This window comes from Canis lupus, chromosome 21 (assembly GCF_048164855.1).
Source record: "Canis lupus baileyi chromosome 21, mCanLup2.hap1, whole genome shotgun sequence".
Classification (NCBI taxonomy): domain Eukaryota; kingdom Metazoa; phylum Chordata; class Mammalia; order Carnivora; family Canidae; genus Canis; species Canis lupus.
In genome coordinates this window covers 9265183-9289670 of record NC_132858.1, presented here as the reverse complement: position 1 = coordinate 9289670, position 24488 = coordinate 9265183, and the positions used below count along the sequence as shown (strand labels likewise).

Here is a 24488-nt window from a genome sequence, read left to right as displayed (position 1 = left end):
CCTGAGTTGCACCAGGCACCTGGGGAGAGTCAACTGCTCCATCAGTTCTGGGAAGCAATGCTGCAGTGAGCGGGTATCTCCTGGAGTTTCCTACAAGCGGGGTCACAGGGGCAAGGGCTGAGGATGCCTACGACCTGGTGTTGCCCACCCTCTCCCGCATCCCGGAAGGGCTGCCAGTGACACTCAGCGTTTCCTGACCTGACAGCCCAGCACTGGCGCCTCTGTCCTGTCTAACAGGGTCTAACCTGGGTCTAACCTGGCGCCCTGCTTCTGCAGGGCTCAAGGGTGCTGGTTCTGCTGCACCCTCGTTAGGCCAGTTAGGCTCTCCAGTGTTGGGGCACACTGCATGCGAGGTCCTGGTGACAAACAGCTGCCCTGCTGAGTGTGCTGGGACTTCCCCCCTTATCTGGGCCGGCAGCTGTGCAGACCTGGAGCAGGGGCCAGGGCCCACCCTGCTGAGCCAGCCCTTTACCACCCCTGGAGTGTGGAGCTGCTGGAGGAGACGCTGAGCTGTGTTTACTCATCAGAACCAGAGGGGCCCAGTGAGCAGCCTTTGTGTGGGGTGTCCGCGGGCTCACTAGTTTGAGCCTGTCTTTTTCCTACTTAAATACCTCCAAATGCACCCACACACCAGAGATTAGCTGATAGCCATCTGCATCGGGGAGAGATTTCTCGGCTGGCTGAAGCAGCTCAACTGAGCCGAGCGCCTAAGTCGGGACCTGCTGAGCCAGCAGCCGGGAGCGGGTTCCGCACAAGCGCTGAACGTGCAGCGCGCCGGCACACAGCACACCCGGCCTCACTGTTGGGAAACATTTATTACTGAAGTCTCAAGCTGATGACGGCGTGGCTTCCGTGAACGCAATCCCCAGTGTGGGAGCCGAGGACCACTGTAAACATGATCGGGCGTCGTCACTAAGGACGTAGACAGGAAGTCAGCAGGCCACCAATGGCTTGGTTTAGACACTCGGTCCCCTGCCCTTTCATTTGAGGCTTCCGTTTTGAGCCATTTGCAAATACTCCTTGTGGCGCTTCTCCTGAGCTTCATAGAGCTTCTTCACCTTCTTGGCTTGCCCTTTGCTCAGCTCTTTGCCATCCACGTCGTGTGTGGGCAGACCCTGAGAACAGGGAGAGCACGGGGTTAGCAGGGTGCACCTGATGCCCCACTCGGAGCCCAGGGGCACATGGATTCAGCCCCTGGAGCCGCCTGGGCACGTCCTCACCACACGTTCCACACTAGTGCACTGATTCAGCAGCACCTCTCCCAGCCACTGGGAAGACAGTGGCTGGTCTGGAGGCACCCTCTCGCCTGGGAGCCAGGGCCAGTGTTCCCTCAGGACCAAAGGGGCTCAGTTTTCATGGGAAGGTGGTGAATACATATCAGAACCAGTAAGGAGAGCCTGAGGGTCTAGAGGCAAAGTGTCTGTGAATGCCGGGACGAGGAGCTCTGGGGACAGTGCCCACGGCTCCCTGACCACACCAAGGCCAGCTCGTGAAGGGGACCTGCTCTCTGATCCAGGCCACGATGGGGCTCGGCTGCCGCGAAGGAGGGAGGCTGCCTTGGGTGCTCGGGGCTGCAGGCACGGACCCTGAACGGCGCCTCCCCCAAACTGCACCCCAGACAGAAAGGCTGCTCACTCAAGGCTGGAAGCCCTATTACTCCCAATTTAAAGGTCTGACAAGAGAAAAGAGGGTCTTACGTTTTCATCAAACTTGGAGTATTTGTCGCTTTCTGACAAGAACATCTCACTGGGTGGGATCTTCATCTTGGCCAGCTTCGCTGCCTGGAATGCAGAGCCCTGCTCGCTGCAGCCCAGCCCACCGGGGAAGGCATGAGCACGCGTCACCCCAGCCCAGCCCTGGGACTCAGAGGGACACAGAAGTCGGGCAGGGTAAGGCTCAGGCAGAGGGAGTCGAAGGAGGGACAAGTCCACCCCGGGCGTCGAGCTTGCTCTACAGGGGGGAGGGTTGTCCGAAGGAGTCTGTGACACTGCCTGGAGCCTGTGGCTGCCAAGGGGCGGCTCTCCCAGCCAGACCTCTCCCTCACCAGGGCCTCCCGGCCTCCCTATGCTCAGGTGCCATGTGGGGGTGCGTGGGGAGGCCAGGAGGATGCTGTGGTGGGCGCAGGTGGAGCAGGGAGGACCAGAGAGCTGGGGCACAGGGTCAGAGTAGGCACTCCCACCAGGGGAGCCCGGGCCCCACGTACACCGCGTGTGTTACCTCTTGCTCCTGTTTTATCCTGGCGGCCTCCTCCTTCTTCTTCCTCTTCTCCTCTTCAACCTACGGGAGCAGCAGGAGCCCCGTGAGCCAGATCTGCCCAGGGCCTCTGGGGGCAGGAAAAGGAACAAAGCAAGGCCGGCTGGCCCCCCGGTACCTGGACTCTGACCCAGCCACCCTGTGGACAGCTCTGGATATGTGGCGAGCCCAGCTGTGGGGGGGTCTGTCTGGTGAGCAGAGACAGCATCACCAGGGCCTAGAGGGGGCGGGAGTTAGCAGGTGCCAGGACATGGGGCCTGGGCCAACCGCCAGCCTGGGAGTGGGGGCAGGGCAGGGACCCTCAGCCCGGGTGTTGGGTGGCACCCGTGAGGGGAAGTGCGGACTCAGCTGTGCCACAGACAGGAAAATGCCCTTGTAGGCATCTTGGGTTTCAGGGCTTCCTAGTCAGCAAGGCTGTCGGGTGGGCAGCTGGGCACAGGCAAGTGTGAGGCTGGAGAGAACCTGGGGGTACCGGGCAGGGAACTGTGGGACTGGGTAAGGGCAGTGCAGGGCCAGCAGTGGGAAGTAGAGCAAGGGTCCCCACAAGCAGGGGCCACAGGCTCGGGAGAAGCAACCAGTGGAGCAGAGGAGGCCGGGAACAGGCAGAGGTGAGGGTGGCATGGGCTGGGCGGGACTTTCTCTGTGAGGACACAGTGTCTGTCCCCTGGTGGGAATGGCCATGCAGGGAGGCTGCAGTCCTGGTGCTCGTTCAGGCACTGCTGACTGGATGGGCCCCACTCAGGGGAGACAGGAGCAAGGCAAAGAGGGCCATGGCCAGCGGCCGCTGTGAAAACCAGCAGGCAAGGCCCGTGGCGGGCAGGGCTGCCTCTTGGCACCCTCATCAGAGCCCCGTGTGCCTTTATGCTCTGCATGCACTTGCTCGGGGAGGAGAGTGGTAAGCTGAGGCATTTGCTTCTTCCCCAACCCAGGGGCAGGGGTGGGCAGAGCCAGCCCCATGTCACCTCTAGGGCCGGGTCACCTGCTGCGCTGCCCTAGGTGAGAGCCCAGCCCCAGGGACAGGACGCTAAGCTGGGTGAGCAAATGGGGCAGAAATGGGAGGTGCAGTAGGGGGTCCCCGGCTCCCAGGAATGCCCAGCTGTCACCACCAGCTGTCCAGAACATGCCTTGCACTCGCCTTACAAACCGTGCTCCCACGTCACCCGCACCTCCTGCCGGTGCTCCTCATGCACCCAGGCCCCTGGCACCAGCCCCACACTTCCTGGGTGGACGAAGGGCTGCCTGGCAGGTCCTCCCTCAGGGACAAAGGACACAGCACTTCTGAAGAGCAAGGCGCGACCAAACTCGTCAGCTGCACGGTTTACAGAAAGGGACTTGTTCTCCCTTAAACTCGGGGGGTAGCTTTTTAAAAAGAGGACCCTTCCTTAGAAGGTAGATCCTTCTTCTGCTACTGCACCGCCCAGTGGCCCAAGTCCCATGAGGTCCTCTGGTGACAATTCTAGAGTTGGGACCTCACGAGAGAGCTCTGGCAGGGCAAGCACACAGCGCCAGCAGTCTCCCGTGCCCGCGCGGCTGCTCCAGCACACTCACTCGTCTCTTCTCCTCTCTCTCCCTCAGCAGGGCCTCTCTGTCTCCCAGCTTCACCACAGTTGGCAGCCCTGAAAAGCCAGGTGGTTGGTGAGATGAGGCCCAGCCCCAAGCCTGCCTGCACAGACCTTGGGCCTCTGCTGCTCACGGGGCTTCCATGTTAAATGTACCGTGGGGAGGCCTCACCACTCCCAACACAAGGCCCAGAAGTCATCAAAGGGGACATGCCGCCTGAGTATTTAAAATCTAAAAATTTCCTGTGCAGCTGAAACCCCCACAAAGTCCAGACACCATGGGCCTGGCTGACAGTCCTGCAGGCCATCTGCTGAGTGACAGATCACAGGGAAGGGTGGCCAGTGGCCATAGGAGGGCACACAGGAGGTGTCCTCAACAGCCAGAGCATCAAACCTCCAAGGGCCCCCCGCCTCCCACGGGGTCACGGGGGCGCCACCCTGGGCCTCCTCATCACATAAAAGCCCATCATCCTCTGACCCTGGCCTGGGATTCTTTCAAAACCAGCCTCTGACCCCAGCGTCCTTCCCACATCCCTGCCCACCGTGCCCGAAGCTCCTTACAATGGCCCCAGAAGGGATTAGAAGGACCCACCTTCGTGATCTTCAAGCCGCACCCCAAGCTCGGGCAAGATGTCATCCCGCAGAGCATCACTGAGCTGCAGAACCTCAGGGACTGTGGACAAAGACAGAAGTTCAGTTTGACCAGATGCACAAATGCGCACCTTCCCCAGCACCCTGCAGGGAGTTGAAGCCCAGGCACTGACGACTCTGCTGCCATGAGTATGGAGCAGCCCCCACAGATGGCCAGGGTTTACACAGCGCCTGAGGACCCTGCTCAGTGGCAGGTGTGGTCTGGAGATGCTCCTGGACTGCTCCTGAGAGTCAGAGCAGGAGAAGCCAGGGCCGCACAAAACCAGGTGGGCAGCTTGTCCAGGGAAACCAGGTTTCACTCCTAGAAAAGAGGCTCAGAAACCATCCCAAGCGCCCTGGTCAACTGGGAAGGTGTCCAGCCCCCACAGCCCTGGCCTGGTGAGCCAGAAGAGCAGCCGCGTTCCACACTCCAGGACCCAGGGGCCCAAGGCCACACATGCTCTTAGGTCACCCAGAAGTCCTGCAGAGGCTCCCTGCGTTCTTCATGTCATCCTTAGGCATGCCTGGCCCAGGGCAACGCTCAGCTAGGTCAAATACATCGGCGGCACAGCACCAGCTGTCAGGAAACCTGCTCGGATGCTCCACGCTCCCTCATCCCCTCGCCTTGTGAACCGTGCTCCTGAGTCCACACACACCTCCCATCCTCCCAACATCCTCAGGGCGAAGCAGCTAGGCCCAGGACCCACGGTTCCAAGTAGCTATTGGCGAGAGCCAGAAATGGGTCTGGAGGCTGGGGTGAGCCCCACAGCTGTCAGCTTCTCTCACTGATGCACAAGGCCCAGCTGAGGGACAAGGAAGGGCCAGAGGCCTGGGGACAGGGGTCCGCACTGCCCTTTGGTAATGCTGCCTCTCACTGCTCTCAGCCAGGCTCGGCCCACCCCAGGCGTGGGCTAGAGCAAGCAAGAAAGATGACACACACCAGCGGACAGAGTGGGTAGGGATGAAGAGACCATCAGTGTGGCCTCTGGGCCTGAACAGGATGGTCCCTGCAGGTTCAGACGTTCTTAAACCTCTGGGTCAGTCTGTGGGTCCCAAAGGCAGAGCGAATGACCATGGACTTGCTCCCTCCCAGGCACCACAGATGGCGGCAGATCCAGCAGCACCTAGTTGAGGCCGGTCAAGGCCAGGGGCTCTCAGGGAGCCTGTACCGAACCTGCAACAGCAATCACAGAGTGTGCCCCAGCCAACCTCATGGCCATCCTGTTCCCAGGAGGCTCAGGGACGACATGGCAGGGGGAGCCCGTCTGTTTGCCTCTGAAAACGAAGAGCACAGGAGGGCCTCACCCAGAAACTCTACAGGGGAATCTGGCCTCAGTGAAGGAAACTCAGTGGTTCATGTCTGTGGAATGGGGACATGTCACCATCCCTGAGGGCAGCGACAAGCGTGATAAGATGCCACGTGTGGGAGCAGGCTGTGCGCGGCTCTGCTCACAGGGTCTGGCGGCATCGGGACGAGGCATTCTGTATGTGGCTGTCTATCAAAGCCAGGTCTCAGACTCACAGCTCCCAGAAGGCTGCCTGCCCCACCGTGTGGCCTGCTAAGTCCCCAGCCCATGCCCTACATGCACTTGGGGAAATTGGCGTAGAAGCTGGGCTGTCACAGGGCACGTGACAGCAATCCATCTCAGAAAGCTTTAATAGCAACAAATCCTGTAACATCAGGTGACAAGAGTGCTGGCACCCTGCCTGCCTTATCGTACGGTGGACACACTGTGGCCAGCATCCTTAGCCCTCCCTCAGGCACCAGCCTGCACTCCAGGCCCAATCCCAAGTGGCTCTGCACACCTTGGCCATGCCCCTGTGAGGAACATCTATGCCAGAAACCAAACACCCCCCTGACTCCTGCCCAAGCCTCTGCTGTACCACATCCGTCTCTGCAGCACTGGCCATGGCCCATGGGAACACTCACTGTCCTCCCCAGCTCCCCCAGCCTTCCCAGCATGGCTGATGGGACGACACCCTTTATGCTTGCTCCCTGCCCTTACCCTGCCCGCAGCCCCATGGGGAGGGCTGCCCCTGGGGAAGGCTACACCTGGGGCAGGAGCTGGAGCAAGCTACCCAGAAGTGGAAAGGAAGCAAGCCAGGGCCCAGCATCACCACCATCAGCCGACTGTTGGCACCCCGAGAGGTGGAAGGACGCCCAGGCCCACACTGTCCCCTGGGTCTGGGTTCCGCAAAGCTGAGGACAGTGGCCATCACCACCATGCCGAGACCTGCCCTGTCCACATAACTCAGAATTCCCCCCCAGACTGTCTTTCCAAACCGTTTGATTACTTTGGGGGCACACCTACTACTCTACTATCTTCTAAGTCACATATTGACCGGGTCCAGTTGCAGAGGAAGGAACTCCCACAGTCCCATGACAAGACAAATGACCCAATGAGACACGGGCACAGGGCCTGAAGAGACACCTCTCCAGAACAGATGCACACGTGACCATGAAGCCCAGGGTAAGGGGCTCAACATCATGTGTCATGAGGGAAACACACACCAAAGCTCTGCTGAGATGCCACTGCCAACCCCAAGGTTGGCTGGAATGAAAATAATCATTTTTGTTCAGCCAGGAGACAGCAAGTATTGGTGAGCGCGTGGAGAGATCGGAGCTCTCTGGCACAGCTGGCAGGCAGGGGAAACGGGGCCGCTGCTGTAGAACACAGCTCGGTGGTTCTTCAAAGTCACACATACAGCTGCCATACTACCCCCAAGATTCCCCTCCAAGGGACATCCCCAGCCCCTGAAAATGAGGCTCAACCAGACACTTGTGCACCTGTGTTCAGAGCAGCACTATTCCCGACAGCCACAACGTGGAAACAGCCTAACGGGCACCCAAAATGTGTTGTGTGCATGCAAGGGACCGGTATTCTGCCCTGAAAAGGAGTGGAGTGCCGGCTGCGCTGCAGGAAAGCATTCTGTAAAGTGACAGAAGCCAGAGACGAGGGGCACATACTGCTCGGCTGCATGGACATGGGGTGTCTGGACCAGGTTGATCTACGGGTGCAGAAGGCAGGCTGCTGGGTGCTGGGCGCAGGGCCAGGGGTCATGGCTGTTCCTGTGACCTGCGGTTGCACAGCACTATAAATGTACTAAATGCCAACTGCCTCGTTCACTTTAACAACAGGTAGTTGTCAGTTATGTCAATCTCACCTCAACGGGCTCTTTTTTTGAAAAAAAGAAAAAACTCCAGTTGGATATTTTTGAGGAATTCCATAAAGCATTCTCAAGCATACGGAAAAACACAGATCTCGGCAGCTAATACAACCTTAAGAGAGGAACAGAGACGGGGGCTGCCTCTGGGGTGGCGGGGAGAAGAAGGAGACCCAGAGCGTGGACACCACCACGGCCGGGGATGGGGAGGAGACCCCTTCGCTGACTACAATGCCGATGGGGGCACTGGCAGGCTCTGGGGTGTGTCTACCCAGGGAAGATCCAGGTCTGCAGCTCTGGCTGTGGAGCCTAGGACTGAGGAGAACCCCGGATGGAGCAGGGGTGTCACTCGGGGAGGGAAGAGGCGCTGACAGACGTGGGGCTGTGACCTGCAGAGCAGAGGCCACCCCGAGCAGCAGGGTAATGCAGGGGAACCGCTGCCAAGGGTGAGACCACCACTGGCACAGCCACCACTGCTGGCGCGGCTCTCCCAGGGAAGGAAGCAGCTGTGCAGCCACCACGTGCCCAGAAGAGGAAGATGGGCTTCCCTGCGTGTGGTCCCTGGGGGCACCCCTGGCCACAGGTGCCAGGCACCAGGACCTCGTGGACCTATTGACTCCAAGAGGATCTGACTGTAGCAGGTTCTAGGAAAAGAGGGTCTCCATTGTGGCAATCTGCTAACGAGCATAAGCTCAGCTACATTTTGTGTGAACTCGCAGTGGAGACACCCCATCAGCTTTTCCTTCAGAGGCTGCACCTGCCTGGCCAGTGCTTGTCCTCGCCTGGCTCAGAGTCCTCGGAGCTCGAGCACTCAGAGGAGTGGTGCAAAGGGAGGGAGCGAGTCCTCCAGGGCCACTGCTGGCAGGGCCAGACACAGGAGTGAACAGGCTGGGCACTGCACAGGGAGCCCCATCAGCTCCCCAAAGGGAGGCTCAGCAGAGGATGCCCAAGGCCACAGGAATCTGCCCATAGACAAGAGAATCAGCAAAATGCAACCTGCACACACAGTGGAATATCACCCAGTCCTTACAGAGGAAGGACATTCTAACACCTGCCACAACATGGATAGACGTTAGTCATACCGAGTGAAAGAAGCCAATGACAAGAGGACAAACACTGCACGATTCTATGTGTATGAGGTCTATGGGGATCAAATTCATACAGAGAGTGGACAGTGGTCACAGGGCCAGGGGAGGGACGGGGTCAGTGTCCCCTGGGGACAGAGAGTGGATGGTGGTCACAGGGGAGGAGGGACAGGGATCAGTGTCTCCTGGAGGTCAGCGTCTCCTGGGGGACAGAGTCTCAGTTGGGACGATGCACAGTCCTGGATGGAGACGAACAGTGGGGAGAGCCGCACAACAGGAATGCGCTTCAGACCGAGCTATGCTCTTGCTCATAACCAAAACAATACATTTCATGTTACAAACATCTTAACAAAAATGAAACAAATGAAGGGGGAATGACGTTCTGGGCACGCCTGAGTCCCTGCCCTTCTAGCTTCTTCCCAATTTCCCCAGCCTCTCCTGGTCAGCCGCCCCAGCCCACACCAGGGCTGAGCTCTGGCCAACACGACTGTGGGCATCCTGGACCACATCTTCCTCATCTGTGAGGTAAGCACTGGGCATCTGGGAAACTGAAGGCAAGGACCCCAGAGCCTCCCCTGAGCCTCTCGTTCTGTCCATCCTGCTCCCCGGGAACAGCACGAAACAGCACTGTCAGATCCAGGCTCCTCCCGGAGGGGCCATGGCCTTGGGGTTCCCTGCCCTCTTGCTCTGTCCTCCCTGCAACTGGCGCAGCTCCCTCTGGAGGTTCCCTGCAGAACCTCTGCCTGCTCCACCCTCAGGACACCCCACCTGGACCCACTCTGCAGGGATGGTAGCCAGACTAGCGCGCCAGGGGTGCTTTCCTGTCACAGAGAGGCCTGGGGAGGGAGCGCAGCACAGCAGGTGACAGGTAGCATTTGCAGCAAGTGACTCCTGCACAACCCTCCCTGGCAAGGCTTGAATCCCTGCCCTTTGCTTTCTGCTTTGAGAAATGCTGTGCCCCAAAGGGGGCGGCGTGCGCGGGAAGAGGGCCGCAGAGCAGGCCTGGCACGTTCTCGGTTCAGCATGCCCATTGGCACACAGACGGCTCAGGGTAAGATGTGCGCCCCTGCCTGATGGCGCCTGGAGCTCTGTCTCACAGTCGGCAGTGACACAGCATGCTCCAAGTCCCCAAGGACAAAAGACGGCAACCGACCTCGGAAATATCGGCAATGCCAGCTGGCTAGGCACGGTGAGGTGGCCCCAGGGGAGGCCCCTTGGGTGCCAGGCAGCTGTTTCCCGCCACACTGGTGCAGCAATAGTTGCAGCAGCTCTGTCTCCCCCAGCTCCCCATGCTAGCCTCCGGAAGCAAGGATAGGTGCTGGCAAGCCCTCTGGCCGCCGGACACACCCAAAGTGGACATGAGGCCCCAGCAGGAGGGAGGGCAGGTGGCAAGATCTGCCTTTCCATTCAAGTAGCACAGTCGAAGAAACCCCGCGTCTCACATATGCGTCCTTGGCCCACACCCAGCTGTCCTCCCTGTGGGGGACGTGGTGTCGAGAGACACAGTGCTGTCACGACTTGAGGGGGCGGCATTGCAGATGTACTGCCCCAGGCCTGGCGCTGCTAACACCTGTTGGCACCCAGGGCAGCCCCCCCAGCGAGGAAGAACCTCACCTTTTTGCTCTCGGGCGATCTTTCGCACACCTTCTCTGAACTCGGAGAGCACCTGCAGGTACGGCATGACCGTGGATTCCAGCTGCAGAAAAAATGGTTTCAAACAAAACAAAACAAAACAAAAACAAAAAACGGTTTCACTCAGAGACCAGCTCCGCCTGCATTTTCAGCCAGGGTTTGGCAAGCGGTGGGGGGGGGGGGAGGGCAGGATGGAGGGGGCGCCACTGCCATGGCCACTGCCTCTGGGCTGGGAAACACTCCCCACCTGGCACCTGGCACTCAGTCCACAGCAAGTGTGCGGGTCCCTGTGTGGACAATGCCGGCCAGAGAGAGAAGAGCTTCCTTCCCAGCCCAGCCAGACAAGTTCTGCAGGCCACTCTGCTCAACTATTCTCAGGAGCGGCTTTGTCTCCTCTCAGACACAGGGTTAAAATACCCCATCTATAGTTAAATGGCTCCATGTGGGTGTCTGTAGGGCAGGTTCTCTTCTGGGAGACTACAGTGGTCCCTCCTGGGCCAGGAGCCAGACCGTGTCTGCATCCAACCTGTGGCCACACGCATGCTTGTGCAAGAGGAAGAAGTCTCCAGGAAGTGTCTACCACACACACACGTGCGCGTGCGCACATACATGGACTCGCATCTACACCAATGGTTAATGACCTACAGGAACCTGGAGATGCCCCGGGATGGGAAGCCTGCCAGAGGGAAAACCAGAGACAGTAGAATCCAAACTGGAGAAACAACGATTTCATAACCACCTTTTCCTTGACATCTTTCATATCTTTCCAGTAGGTTTTTAAGCAAGGTCTCCCCCTGCCTCCTAATTAAGTCTTTCGGTGGCTCAGTAACCAAAGCAACAATCTAAATGCAGAAGCCGACTAGGCTGATGAGCCCACGGTGACCTGGCCTCTCGCTGTCCAAGCACGCACCTGGGCTGGGGTGCTGCAGTCGTGTAGGCTGACCGGGGATCGAGATTTTAGTTCCTTATGTCCACCGTGCTCAGAGACTCCTGTGGTGAGCCTCGGCGCAGTGGGGGATGGAGGCCTTAGCCAGCGTGCCTGCAGCATCTGTCTGGAGGAGACCTGCCCCCACGGTCTAGTGGACCACACCAGCATGTGCTATGCACCACTCAACAGTAGCCTGATAAATATGTAGGGCCATCTTCCCCATTCCTAAAACAATTCAGATTTAGAAGCTGACACATAAACTTCAAATGGTGTAAAGCGCAGATCCCACCCTTTGGCCTGGCAGGTCCTGCCTGATGGTTGCTTATTCCAATGCTCAGCCTTCAAAGGGCCCACAGAGGTCACATGGAAAGGCCCCCACACAACCACTGCACTAAAAGCATTATTTTAAGTTCAAGAGCAGGCGGCTTTAATGTAGAAAATGTTTTTTTATCTTTTTCTAAGAAACTAAATATCTAGCATCCCTTGTTCAAGAAAATACCACAGCTGCGTAGGTTTCCTTTCTGAGAAACACTGAAGAAGGTTAATGCCTTTAGAACTAGCTTTATGGCTAATAAAGCCCCTGGAGAGGTGGGCACCAAGCTGAGGCAGTGCTTCTTCACAACACAAACTGGTTTCTCTGCAGAAATCAGTTCTTGGGGAGACACCTATACGTTCCCCCTGCAGAAGAGGGTTCCTCACACCAGCCACTGTCTGGAAAAGAATTCTAAAAAGAGTTTGCCTTTTTACCTTGTATGTGCTTCCTATTTTCCTTTAAATGAGTTATACCTAAATATCTACTACATATTCTCTTCAAATCCTTAAAGATCACTCCTACAGAGGGAGGATAGAAGTGTGTCTGAGACGAGCCTGAACAAGCATATGCCATGAAGGATGGCCATCGTGCAGCAGAAACTACCAGTACCAGGGCGACACCGGCCACTGCCCAGGAACTTTCTCCCCACCAGACTCATGAATCGGCATGCTATCTGAATCCACATGAACAAGGACATGAGCACATGGGCATCTATGCCATGTGGCTGCAGCTTAATCAAAGATGGTCCCATCGAGCCTGCCATCCTGGAATTGAGCTCTCAGACAGCAGCACAAGGACCCCCAGTGAATGGTCAGGGAGCGAGGCTGCCATGGCCTCTGCTGACCTTGCACACGTGTGGTGAACAGCTATGTTCAATTCCCCCAGCCAGGTCCAGACATGATCCGGGGCCCATTCTGGAAAGTCCAGTGCAGATGGAACCTAATGTGGGCCCCAAAATGTCCACAGCGTTGGCCCAGGACATGAACAAGGAAGGGGAGGGAGCAGGTGTGGAAGGCAGGATGGTGCTCCTCCAAATGGGCACCACTTCTGAGGGGTGGGGGCGACCCCCAAAGAGGGAGCATCTCTGCACCCAGGTGTACTCTACTCACATCTGGGCTGGTTCCAGGTCCTCGCACTGGAAATCCCAGGGAGCTTTCCTCTTCAATGGCCCCAAAGATCTAGAAGAGAAACGGACATGCAGGATGAGTGTGTCAAGGGGTCCTAACAAGTGGCCTACGATGACCGGATGCCAGGCTCAAGTGTGCCCCCATCTGCCCTCTCTGGGGCTGAGTGAGGCCACCAAACCATGGGCCCAGGCCTCATGAGCACGGAGGTATGCACAGTGAGTAGTGTTGTACCAGGCGGGAAGGCAAAAGTGCCCACAGTGAGGACATGCATATGCGTTCTGATACACTGGAGCACAGTGGGAGCTGAGGATGGGAGCAGGTCTCAGCCCCTGTAACCCATTCTTGCTCTGTGCACATGGGGCCGGTGGGTCGCGGACCGCCTACCTTTAGCATGCGGGTGAGGTACAGAGCGATGCTTTCCAACAGAGCCCGGTTGGGCCTCCTCCTGGCAGCCTTCCGGGTCGCCATGTATAGGTTGCACTGGCTGACCAAAGCCCTCATTTCCTCCAAGACAGTGCGTGTGTCCACGTTGTCACAGAGGGCTTCATGAACCGCTGCCTTCTTGTCGTAAAAGCTGAGTGAGAGGAACAGGAAGGTCAGCGGGTGACATGGTGCACAGGTGTTCGAGTGGTCCAGCAGCCGGAACATGGCCCACTGGGTGCTACATGTGCTGGGTATGGTTTTGCACACACGGGCGTGATGGTGCTATGCCCCCCACTCCACTGCTGGGCGGGCCATGGGTAGCCCAGAACGCAGGCACACTTGTGAACCCCAGAGCAGTCTCCTACCTCTTGTTCAGTTCCGATTCTTCATCTTCCCACTTTTCAAACCGACCACTAATATCAACGGGAGCTCGGAGGAGGTCTTTCACATTTAAGAAAAACTCCTGAAGTCAGAAAATTCAGTTTAGCGGCATTGAGAAAACTTCACTTGAGCAGCATCAGAGAAAGAGCTATCGCGGTGAGGCGCGCCTCCTCTGTGTATCATCCGAGAAAGCAGCGCGCACTGACGCCAATGCCAGCGGCCCAAGGGTGGAGGGTGTTCCTTTGAGGCGGGAATGCATTCCATTCTGGGTTTAGCCTGAGGTCCTGCTTCCGCTGACAGGTGCGCTGCTAATGCTAGCCAGTCAGCAGGCCTTTCCGGGGAGAGGTGCAGGGCCAGGGCACACCCCGAGAGTGGAGCTGCTTCTCTGTGTCAGCAGACACAGAGCAGGCCTGACCCCGCCGCAGAGAGGAGGAGAGGGCACTCACGTTCATGAACTTCTCGTACTGCAGTGCAGACTCCATAGTGTTGCTCGAGTAATCCAGGGTGTCCTTCCAGGAGTGCATGAGGAAGGCCAGCCGCAGCTGCCGCGCTGGGAGGGGAGACGGCAGGGTGGTACCCTCAGCCTCCCAGCCTCTGCAGAAACGGATGCCCAGGTCTCAGGGCGGGGGGTGGGGGCAACTTTACCTGAGTGCTTCTTCAAGGCGTCTTTGATGGTGATGAAGTTTTTGAGTGACTTGGACATCTTGCAGCCAGCGATGGTCAGGTGGCCCGTGTGGAGGAAGTAGCGGACCCAGCAATCATTCTCGAAGTAGGCCTGCTCAGGAAGGGGCGCAGAGGGCACGGTCGGGGCACCATGGGGCACCGTGTTCCCGCGGTGATGCAGAAGCGGGGGCTGCCTCTCCGAGCTGGGACACCTGGGGCTCAGAGGGCCGGCCCTGGTCCGGGAGCCAAGAGGCTCTGGTCTGGGAGCCAAAGCTCAGGCTGTTCATGTGGGAAATTGGACCAAACGGTTGGGGTTTGAATCCCACCAGCAGGACCCTGGTGTTTGCATGAGGCTCTGCTCAGCACCTCACCAGCAGCACCCCTGGCTGTTTCCACCACTGCTGGGGTAAACTCAAGCCCACCCACCCAGTAGAACCAGCGACCCCAGCCCCTGCCTACCTCCGACTGAGCCAGCTCGTTGTCATGGTGGGGAAACCGGAGGTCAAAGCCTCCGCCATGAATGTCCATCGAGGCTCCCAGGAGAGTGCCCGCCATGGCAGAGCATTCGATGTGCCATCCCGGACGCCCCTAGAGATTCAAAGGACCCAGTGACCGACTGGCCTCCCCTCTGGGTCCCAGCCTTCAATTTTCCCATGCTCATAACCCTTAAAACCTCTGAGCCTCATTAGAACAGATGTTATGTTCCACACACGAAAAACTCAGGGAAGCCCCTGCTGCCTAGTTCCCAGCAAAAGCTTTGTAGGCCAAGGTGGGGCTGAGGCTCACGTTACTCCCAGAATTGCCCAGCATTTGACCAGAAGCACATACCAGCAGCCCCATCCCGCGGCTCTGGGCCACCAGGACTGCTGTCACGGGGAACACCGGAGGGCGGACTCACCTCCAGGAGCGGGTAACACTCAGTCAAAGGCCACCAGGATACAGGGGCCTCGGAGGTAGTCCAATCCGCCCCCACCCCAGCGGCACGTGGGCAGAGTCCCGGAAAGGAAGTCACAAGCCCAGAGGCCCGCGAGGCTCTGTGGCATCTGGGTCCCTAGGACAGGGTGGATGGTGCCGCGGCAGCCCCGTGCCTTCCCAGGAGCACACCTTTCCCCACGGGCACGGCCAGGACGGCTCGCCCGGCTTGGAGGCTTTCCACAGGGCGAAGTCGTTAGGAGACCGCTTCTCACTCAGGCGGTCTGCAGAGATGCTCAGGTCACCTGTGGACACGAGGGAAGCAGGTCACCCAGTGCTGCGTGGTGGGCACGGCAGTGTCACTACAAGGCCGCTCCGGTGGCTACTGGCCAGTGCCTCTCATTTCCGCTTACTTCTTCGGTCAGCACGCCGCTCACTATGACCACGTCCGTGCTGCCCAGTATGTAAGCTCAGGACTCAGGAGTCACAGGGTGATTCCCCAGGGGCCTCAACCACACCCACCAGTTCTCCAGACGCCCCTCTCCCCACCCGCACCCTCAGCCTCATCCCCGGTCTAGGACAAGCCAGGGTGCTCGGCTCTGCGGGGTGAGGCCGTGGTATGGAGCCCGCTCTCACGGTGGGGTCTAGTACTGACGGCCTGCACGGCTCCCCGCCTTGGTTCCCCGAGCTCTGAGCACCAGCTGAACCTGCCGTGCATGGCCCCTTGGGCCCGGAGGTGGCAAACCAGGACAGCCCTGCTCCTTCTGGGCCAGTTCGGTTCCCGGAAATGGTCAGTTAGGGCCAAATCCCGGGGGACGGGCCAGCCTGCATCCGGCAGGAGCAATGGGAAAGGAATGTATGATCATGGTAGGAGACGTCTCCGGACCTGCAGGACGCATTAGCGGCCGTGAGGGTCCCCTTCAGACAGTGACCAGGTGAGTGAGGACAGCGCCAGGGCCTGCAAAGGCGCCCCGGTGCGAGGCAGCAATGCGGCCTTCCCTGGGTGCTGTGGCCCCCTGGCGGGCAGCTCCGGAACAGGAGTGACAGCCCCCCCTAGTGTCCCAGGTCGCAAACTGCAGCCCGACCTCCATTACCAGCACCTTTCGAGAACCTTGAAGTCGCCCCAACAGCCTGACAACAGCTGCAGGGAGAGCGCCACGCTGATGGTGTTTTCACAACAGACCTGAGGCTACAACACGGGCGCACTGAGTAGGAAACTCGGAAAATATGAGACAGAATCAGGAAGCAAATGCCAGGATCACAAAGGAAGGGAACTAGGGGCACCTGGGTGGCTCAGCGGTTGAGCGTCTGCCTTTGGCTCAGGTTGTGATCCCGGGATCCTGGGATCAACTCCTGCATCAGGCTCCCCACTAGGAGCCTGCTTCTCCCTCTGCCTATGTCTCTGCCTCTCTGTGTCTCTCATGAATATATAAATCTTAAAAAAAACAAAAACAAAAACACAAAAAAACGAAAAGACAGAGGAAGGAATCTACCCAAGCAGCAGGGCAAACCCCACCTTTGCTCCTGAGCAGGTCACAGTCACACCAGTGGCTCAGAGAGTCTGACCCAGTGCCAGCACATTCTTTCAGTGACCCTGTGTTTGGCAGATGATGTGTATTTAGGCTTTTAATTTCCATTATTACAAACATAGTTACTTGTGAATGTATATGATTTTTAAAATTTATGAAAAATTCTGTGACAGAGCTAATAGGATCCCCTTACACACACGCCACCTCCCGTGCTTCAAAAATGTCACTTTGGTAATACTTGCTATTTGCTCTAGATTTTGTAAGGAGTTGTCACACCATCCCTTCTACTCCCCTGCTGTCCCTTCTTGTCTCCCTCCCCAGAGGCAACCCCTGCGACCCCAAGGCGGCTCCAGGACCCCTCGCCACTACTGTCCTCCACCCCAGAGGCTGTCACATCGCCCTGGAAGCAGGACTGTTCCCAAAGGAGGGCACGTCCCTCTGTATTTGCTGCTGGATTCTCCTGCTCTCGTCCCTGGAATACAAAGGGAGTCTAAAGTTCGTGTAGAAAAACAAGGTCCAAGAACAAGCCATATTTAGGAACTCCGGAGGCACCCGGCTGGCTTCATCAGAAAAGGGAGACTCTCGACCTCAGGGTTGTGAGTTAAAGCAAGCCCCACGTTGGGTGTAGAGATTACTTAAACTTAAAAAAAAAAAAAGGAACAAGAGGAACAAGAGGAACCCAGCTGGGGCCAGATGGCAAGGTCTGCTGTACAGCTGCGTGTGCCCTCCCATCCCCAGGGCTCTCCATCCCCCAGACCGTGGAGGCGGCCTCCTGCACCCTGCCAGCCTGTGCACTCCCTGGCCTTTAAGACTCTGCTGTCTCTAGTCACATTGGTTTTGTCTGGATATATCTGTGAATCTTCTGTGTTCATTCATCAGTTTTGCTACATGTTTTCTCATTTCATTCACCTTTGTGAGGAACCAACGGCTTACTTTTTATGATTTCCGCTCCACTCTCTCAATTGTTTTCTCTTGCTCTCTCCACTGCTCCTCCCTGACCTTTCTGGCAACTCACCCCACCCACCTTCCATCTTTGTTCTTTAACAACTGCATTCAGAACCACAGGCTGCCCTACCCAGCAGGTTGTGCCGTGGGAGACATTCCTGCAGCTGAGTGGCGTCCCCCGGGGTTTCTTCTGCTATGGTCACTCAGGACTGTGACTGTAAACGTGTCTGTACACTGTCCGTGACCCTTTAGTCCCAGGACCCACCCCATGGCGTCATGCACAGATGACACAGTCTGTGAGACAGGCAACTCTGAGGGAGCCACAGAGAACTCTGCGGCCATGTGGGTCTGGCATGAGCACAGGCGAGGGGCCCTGCCCTGATTTGTGCTGGAAGGCAACCTGCTACACAAAGCCCCACTCCTCGTGCACCCGAGGCGTTGCATGCCTGGCTGAGCCATCAGCTTGTGATCCGAGCCTGGCGCCTCCCTCACGGACATCGCTGTGTCTGTCTCCAAGGATGCCGGGCTGCAGGGGCCACGCTGCTGTCCACACAAGCCCCCGACTGCCCTCCAAGGAGATGCCTCCTCTATGCTGACAAAATGCCTTTAGCTTGGGCAGCCCAGGTGGCTCAGCGGTTTAGCACCACCTTCGCCCAGGGCATGATCCTGAAGACCCGGGATCGAGTCCCATGTCAGGCTCCCCGCAGGAAGCCTGCTTCTCCCTCTGCCTATGTCTCTGCCTCTCTCTCTCTCTCTCTGTGTCTCTCATGAATAAATAAATTTAAAAATTAAAGAGGGATCCCTGGGTGGCGCAGCGGTTTGGCACCTGCCTTTGGCCCAGGGCGCGATCCTGGAGACCCGGGATCGAATCCCACGTCGGGCTCCCGGTGCATGGAGCCTGCTTCTCCCTCTGCCTGTGTCTCTGCCTCTCTCTCTCTCTCTGTGACTATCATAAATAAATAAAAATTAAAAATAAATAAATAAATAAATAAATAAAAATTAAAGAAAAAATGCCTTTAGCCTTCAATGCCCTGGGGTCTGGTGATGATGCTACTGAACTAACTTAGTCTATCTACCCTTAGTCCACACCACTCATCGTTTCGTGTTAGGTTCTGATGTCTCTTTGTGACAGAGTCCTAAAGGTGAAATTACTTGATCCAAAAGTATGGCCAAACTACCTTCCAGAAAACTGGAGGGAAAACAGCGCGGGCCCCAGCAATCCCTGTACCACGGGAATGATGCTTGTGTGGTCTACCCGAGTCCCTGGAAGTGTTAAGGGTGGAAAAAACACCATGAAAGACACTCCTACTTTAGCCTGGTCCAGAGAAAGCCACATGTCCACATTTAATACAGATGACCCTGAACAACGCTGGGCAGGGGGCTGGGGGTGCTGATCCCAGCATGCACTTGAAAATCTGCAAATAATTCCCCAAAACCAAAACCACGAAGAGCCCACTGCTGGATAGAGCCCCAGCAACAGCATGAATGGTACATGAACACGTGTCACACATAGTGACAAATGTAAGCCAGAGAAGAGGTTATAGAAAAAAACAGAAGGGGATGTGTGCAGTACTGCCCTGCCCTTATCCAGAACAATCTGCAGGTGTGTGCCCCCGTGCAGCTCATACCTGTGAGCGTCAGCTGTACCCAGATCAAGATGAGCACAGGGGCTGCTGTGATGCACACGTCTCGGTGGGACGAGAGAACCGCTGTACTGAGGTGCTGCCCAGGCACCGATGGTGTGACACCCCTGCTCACACCCAGAGCTGGGACACTCACGCAGGACCTGACCCTAGGGTTCCTGCCTGGCTTGTCCCGGGGCACCTTTCAAAATAACCATGCAAAGGTGAGCCCCAGCTGCCTCATAACAAACAGGTGCCTGCTGCCCGGCTCTCTGGCTCTGCTCTGCCCCCGCCTCATGGTGCCTGCTCTGAACCTGGGACCCACTTCCTCTGCACAGGAGTATTGAAACTGCCTTCAATCTAAACAGCTCTGGGATTTTCAGTTCCCAAAGCAGGAGCTCAGACGCCAAGGGGACTGCCTGCCAACCCTGTGTGGGTGACTTCTACGCCCTCGTTCAGTGGGTCACAACCTGCATATTCCAAACACACCAGTGCTGGGCGCCCAACACACTGGCCAAGTGTACCACCTTGACCCTCAGGTGCTCTCGCCACCACGAACGCCAGCCCTATAGCCCCGGCCCTGACGTCTGTCATGCTTTTCAAGATGGTCTTAGATATACCAGCTTTTTTGCTTCCCTGGAAAACTCCTAAAATCCTGAGGGAACCAGGCTGCGTTGCCTCGGCTGGAACACCCACCACCTGCACCCGGCTGTTTACCTTCCCCTTCCTGCAGGGCTTTCTGGTCTCCAACAGCCTCGGGCACCAGCTTCCCGTAGGAGTGTCTCTCGCTGGAAGCAAACTTCACCGTATCGAAGTAGACGGACCCATTTGAAGCATAGCTGGACAATAAGAAGTAGGGTGTGGGCAAGCATGACAGATCTGAAGACGGCCCAGAGCACCTCACAGGAGGACGACACAAAGAGCCAAAGGGTGACACAGGCTGTGGGCCGCTTCCCCTCGGCTCTGCCCTCCGCGCCTGGGGCCGGCTCGGGCCTCCCGCGGCTCTGTGATGCACCCAACCCTCACCCGTGGCCACCGCGCAGGCCGAGCACCTGACAAGGACACTTCATGCCCTGGAGGCCAACCCTTCCTTTCCTGCCTGGGCAGCCCGTCCCTCTGCAGACCCTGTGCCCGGCAGCTCCTGCCCTGCCCCTCGCCTCGTGACAGCGCAGTCCTGGGTGCCACATCCTCATTCTAGCTACATTCTACCCACCTGCGTGGGCCAGCCACGGCTCTCTGCCTCCCAGAAGCAGATTACTCCAGCCCAGAATGATCTGCCTTCTCCCACCACGGCCTTGCCCCCATCACTCAGTTTGGCACACACCTTGGTGTTGCCCTGCAGCGATCATGTTAAGTGACAGGGAGATAGGAGGCACCATCACTCCCGGGCGGCCTGTGCTGCTCCGGGCCTGTGCTAGGGGTTCTGCATGTCTCACGTTGTTCAGTGGATGCCTCGTCTGCCCTGCGAGGCAGGAAGCGAGCTCCTAGAGCAGGAGCGCCACAAACAGGTACCATGTGCTGTAGACACAACACTCCCATTTGAGCCTCCATTCATTTTTGATTTCTGACCATATGGACTTCGGACACTTGCACAGTGTTTCCCGCAGTCAGGTGGTACTAGGATCATAGACCAGGGTCAGGGCAGAGTATGTGGAATCACAGCCAGGTGAGGGCCCCCAAGGGAACACACATGCCCTGGGAGGTGACTCAGAGATAAATGCCCTCACTGCCCGCATGGCAGGGCTGATGCCTCCAGACACCTGGCAGATTCATGCTCACCAATCTAGGCCCCATGCTCATGCTCTTAGCTCTGGGGACCCTGGTGGACTGCAGGCCACAAGCTCCTACAGCACCCCCATCCTGGCCTCGGCCCAAGTAAAGGGCCTGCACAGCCCACCTGGCGGGGCTGGGTCCAGGTGCCAGCCTTCATGAGCAAGTCTGCTGGGGACTCCTGCTGTAGGCAGGGCATAGCCAGCAACACCCTCTTGCTTTTCCTCCTTGCTTTGAACAAAAAGATGGTGTCCCTACAGCTAAATACCTGTTTGATGGCAGCCAATACCAAGGAAAGCCCAAAGAGCTCTCTTATGAAGCAAGCCTAAAGCTGAGGACCCAGTGGGACAGAGCACAGAGGCCTGCCATGAGGTCAGCGTGTGAAGGGGTGCTGCTACAGTGAGGCTGCAGGCTCAATCATGTCCTCCCCAAATTCATATGGTGTAGTCCTAGCCGCCAGCACCTCGAAACACAAATGTATTTGGATAGAGCCTTCCCAGAAGTTAGGTGAGGTCACCAGGGTGAGCCCTAACCCAGTGTGACTCCTAAGCAGGTGTCTACATAAGAGGGTAACATCAGGACACTAAAGGAGCCCAAACAGCCCATGTGCAGAGCGACAAGTGTGTGAACAGTTTGAGACAGCCGCTGCCTGTAAGTCAAGGAAGGGCTGGGACAGACCCTTCCCTCAAGGCCCTCAGAGGAATCTGCCCCACTGGCATGATGGCCTCAGTCATCTGCCATCTGAGGCTGTGAGGAAATACATTTCTGCTGTTTAAGCCACCTGGTCTGTGGGCTTGGTGACAGCAGCGCCAGTGGCACCCTATCCCCCAGAGGGTCTCCGGCTCCGCATCCCCACTCAGAGACGGAGAGGCTGCCTTCTTGGGAAAGCCTTCCCTGGATGGAGCCCTGCCCCACAGAGGGCGCACATCTTACCCGTAGCCATTGTCCACAATCTTCTGGACGAAGTTCACAATCTCTGGCACATATTCACTAACGCGGGTTAAGACGTCTGGAGGGAGAACCTGTGGATGATGAGAGAAAGTCCCAGTTCTTCCTTCCGAAACAGCAGCCTCAGGTGAGCGCCCAGGGAAGCAGCAGGACCAGATGCTGGCGAAGAAGCCCCTCGTGCCCTCAGTTCTCATTTTAAACCTCATTTAGCGTGCGTGCAATTAGGATGATGGCCTGGACCACATGAGGCCTTTCAGGAACCAGGGCCCAGAGAGCAAGCGTCAGTCCACTGGCCACACTTACGTTCAGGGCTTCCATGTCTTTGTGGAATTCCTCTTCCCAGAACTTGGGCAGTTTGGAGAAAATAGAATTGTCAGTGACCTCACTGCCGAGTGTGGAGTCCAGCCAGTCAGAGAGCAAGTCCTTTGCTTCTTCCAACAGCACCTGAAGAAAGAGAACACGCACAGGTGTATACAAGTTTATAACAGGACTGTGTCTTGTGCACTTGGTCTGTGTTAATCACGGCCTCTAATTCAAAGATGTGCCATGCAAAGCCCTGCTCCATGAGAAGCTGCCACTTCCAAGAGACCATGGTGTTCACATAAGTTCACATAAAGGGCTTAGCACGGACTCAAACACACTCTGTAAACGGGAGCTTCAGAGGCACGTTCGGGAGATCTGACTGCTGCCAGCATGGTGCAGGCCAGGAGCGCATGGTGCAGCAGTCCACCGGTGTGTCCGGTGTCAGGTGATGTGCAGAGCCCCTGTCCTAGACAGAGGAGTCAAGACCACAACGTCCTGCCAGATGCCATCAACTGAAGACGCCAGCCCCATTTCACATACCACATGGTGCAGAGTTAATCCAAGACATGTCCTGTCACCACAGCACCACGTCACATAGGAGACATGTCCATCTCTGATATCATGGCCTGAGCCTTGAAGGCTAGCGGGGACCCTGAGGTTCGGCTGTGGAGGAACCCAGGGTTTTCAGCATGTGAAGGGACAGGGACGTGGGGACAGGAGGGTGGTCTGCAGTTCACTAGTGGGGGCGATAGGACAAAGAAGGAAGGGTGGAGGGGGAAGTGGATGTGGACACACAGGTTGAGTGCATTTGTATGCATGATGCCTACAGAAGAAGGGCAGCTAGATGCTTCCACCAAGAGCCCCAGGTAGGATACCCCTGTGAACGCTGCTGGGCTGGCGAGGGGTGAGCGGGACTTCTCAGCACTCTCAGTCCAGAGGCGTGGCACACCAGAGACCCAGCCCCAAGCACAGCACTTGGGACGAGGCCACCCCCGAGCCTGGCCCCCTCCCCGCTGGCCTGCTCACAGCAGGCCCTTTTGCTCCGTATCCCACATCTGGTGCTGAGAAAAATGACAAGCCATAGCACAACGCAAAGAAACAACTTGAAGACACAGAGCAGCAGCAGAAGCAGGTGCAGCAGGGATCCTGCAACTCCCAGCCCAGGAGCTTAAAACCACCAGGATGGACACGCTCGGGACTCTAATGCATAAGCTTGACTGCAAGCAAGAACAGAGGGGCAAGGTGAGCAGAGAGAAGGATGTCCTGAGAAAATGAGGAGACTCTGGAGATGGATGACCCCGAGACAGAAATGAAGAACATCTCTGATGGACTCACCCATGGAGTGGACGCGGCTGACAAGAGGATCCCATCCCAGTGCCAGAGGCTCCCAATGGCAAAGCAGACCATCCACGTTCTTAGGGACCCAACGATACCCAACAGAATGGCCAAGGACCACAAGACAAGCACAGAAGGTGTGACGTGTGCCCATGGGGAGGCCACAAGGAAAGGATGGGAGGAATGAGCGGAGAAACACCTGAACTGCAGACACAGGAAGCTCAGAGAACATCGGGCAGGACAAATGTCCAAAACACGACACCCAGGCGTTCCACAGACAAGCTGCAGAAAATCGAAGGTGGGAACCTAGCAGCTCAATAGTTGAGCATCTGCCTTCAACTCAGGTCGTGATCCTGGGTCCTGGGATCAAGTCCCACATCAGGCTCCCCATAGGGAGCCTGCTTCTCCTGTCTATGTCTCTGTCTCTCTCTGTGTCTCTCATGAATAAATAGAGTCTTTGAAAAAAAATCAAAGGTCATAAAATCCTGAAAGAAATCAGAAGACAAACACCTTGCCTAAAGGAATAAGATAAGCACTGTATTTGACTTGTCCCTGCAAAGCATACAAGCAAGAAGAGACACGGGGGATATTTAAGTGTGGAGAGGAAACACTCACCACCCCAGAACTCGGAACTCTGTGAGCTTATCCTTCAAAAACAGAGGTAAATAAAGGCTCTCAGGCAAACAAAAATCAAGGGAATTTGTTGCCAGTAGACCTGCTTTGCAAGAAATGTGAAAAGAAGTTCTTTAAAGAGAACAAAAATAATAGAGGTCAGAAACTTGGGTCTGCACAGTGAAAGAGAGAAGATGTGAAGGTAAAATGAAAATTTTTATTTTTCCTTTTTAAAAAAAAGTTTTTAAAAAAATAAAATAAAAATAAAAAAATTTTATCTGACAGAGAGGGAAAGAATGTGAGTGTGGAGGGGCAGAGGGAGAGAAAGAATCTCCAGCAGACTCAGCTCAACC

At 56.8% G+C, this 24488-nt stretch overlaps 1 protein-coding gene across 3 annotated transcripts in view; it reads right to left on the bottom strand.

Annotated features, from left to right (window-relative positions):
• Positions 1-796: 796 nt before the first annotated feature.
• Positions 797-24488, bottom strand: part of CARS1 (cysteinyl-tRNA synthetase 1) — a 48213-nt gene continuing 24521 nt past the window's right edge. For all 3 annotated transcript variants that reach the window (XM_072790364.1, XM_072790365.1, XM_072790366.1), the window contains 16 exons: positions 22189-22329; positions 21871-21959; positions 19885-20006; positions 15264-15376; positions 14619-14747; positions 14142-14271; positions 13943-14046; positions 13481-13578; positions 13077-13266; positions 12675-12743; positions 10307-10388; positions 4405-4485; positions 3802-3869; positions 2218-2277; positions 1698-1781; positions 797-1115 (listed from right to left, as the gene is read on the bottom strand). In XM_072790364.1, the coding sequence (XP_072646465.1) occupies positions 981-1115; positions 1698-1781; positions 2218-2277; positions 3802-3869; positions 4405-4485; positions 10307-10388; positions 12675-12743; positions 13077-13266; positions 13481-13578; positions 13943-14046; positions 14142-14271; positions 14619-14747; positions 15264-15376; positions 19885-20006; positions 21871-21959; positions 22189-22329 (1695 nt within the window). In that variant the 3' untranslated portion in view covers positions 797-980. The remainder of the gene's footprint in view (positions 1116-1697; positions 1782-2217; positions 2278-3801; positions 3870-4404; positions 4486-10306; positions 10389-12674; positions 12744-13076; positions 13267-13480; positions 13579-13942; positions 14047-14141; positions 14272-14618; positions 14748-15263; positions 15377-19884; positions 20007-21870; positions 21960-22188; positions 22330-24488) is intronic.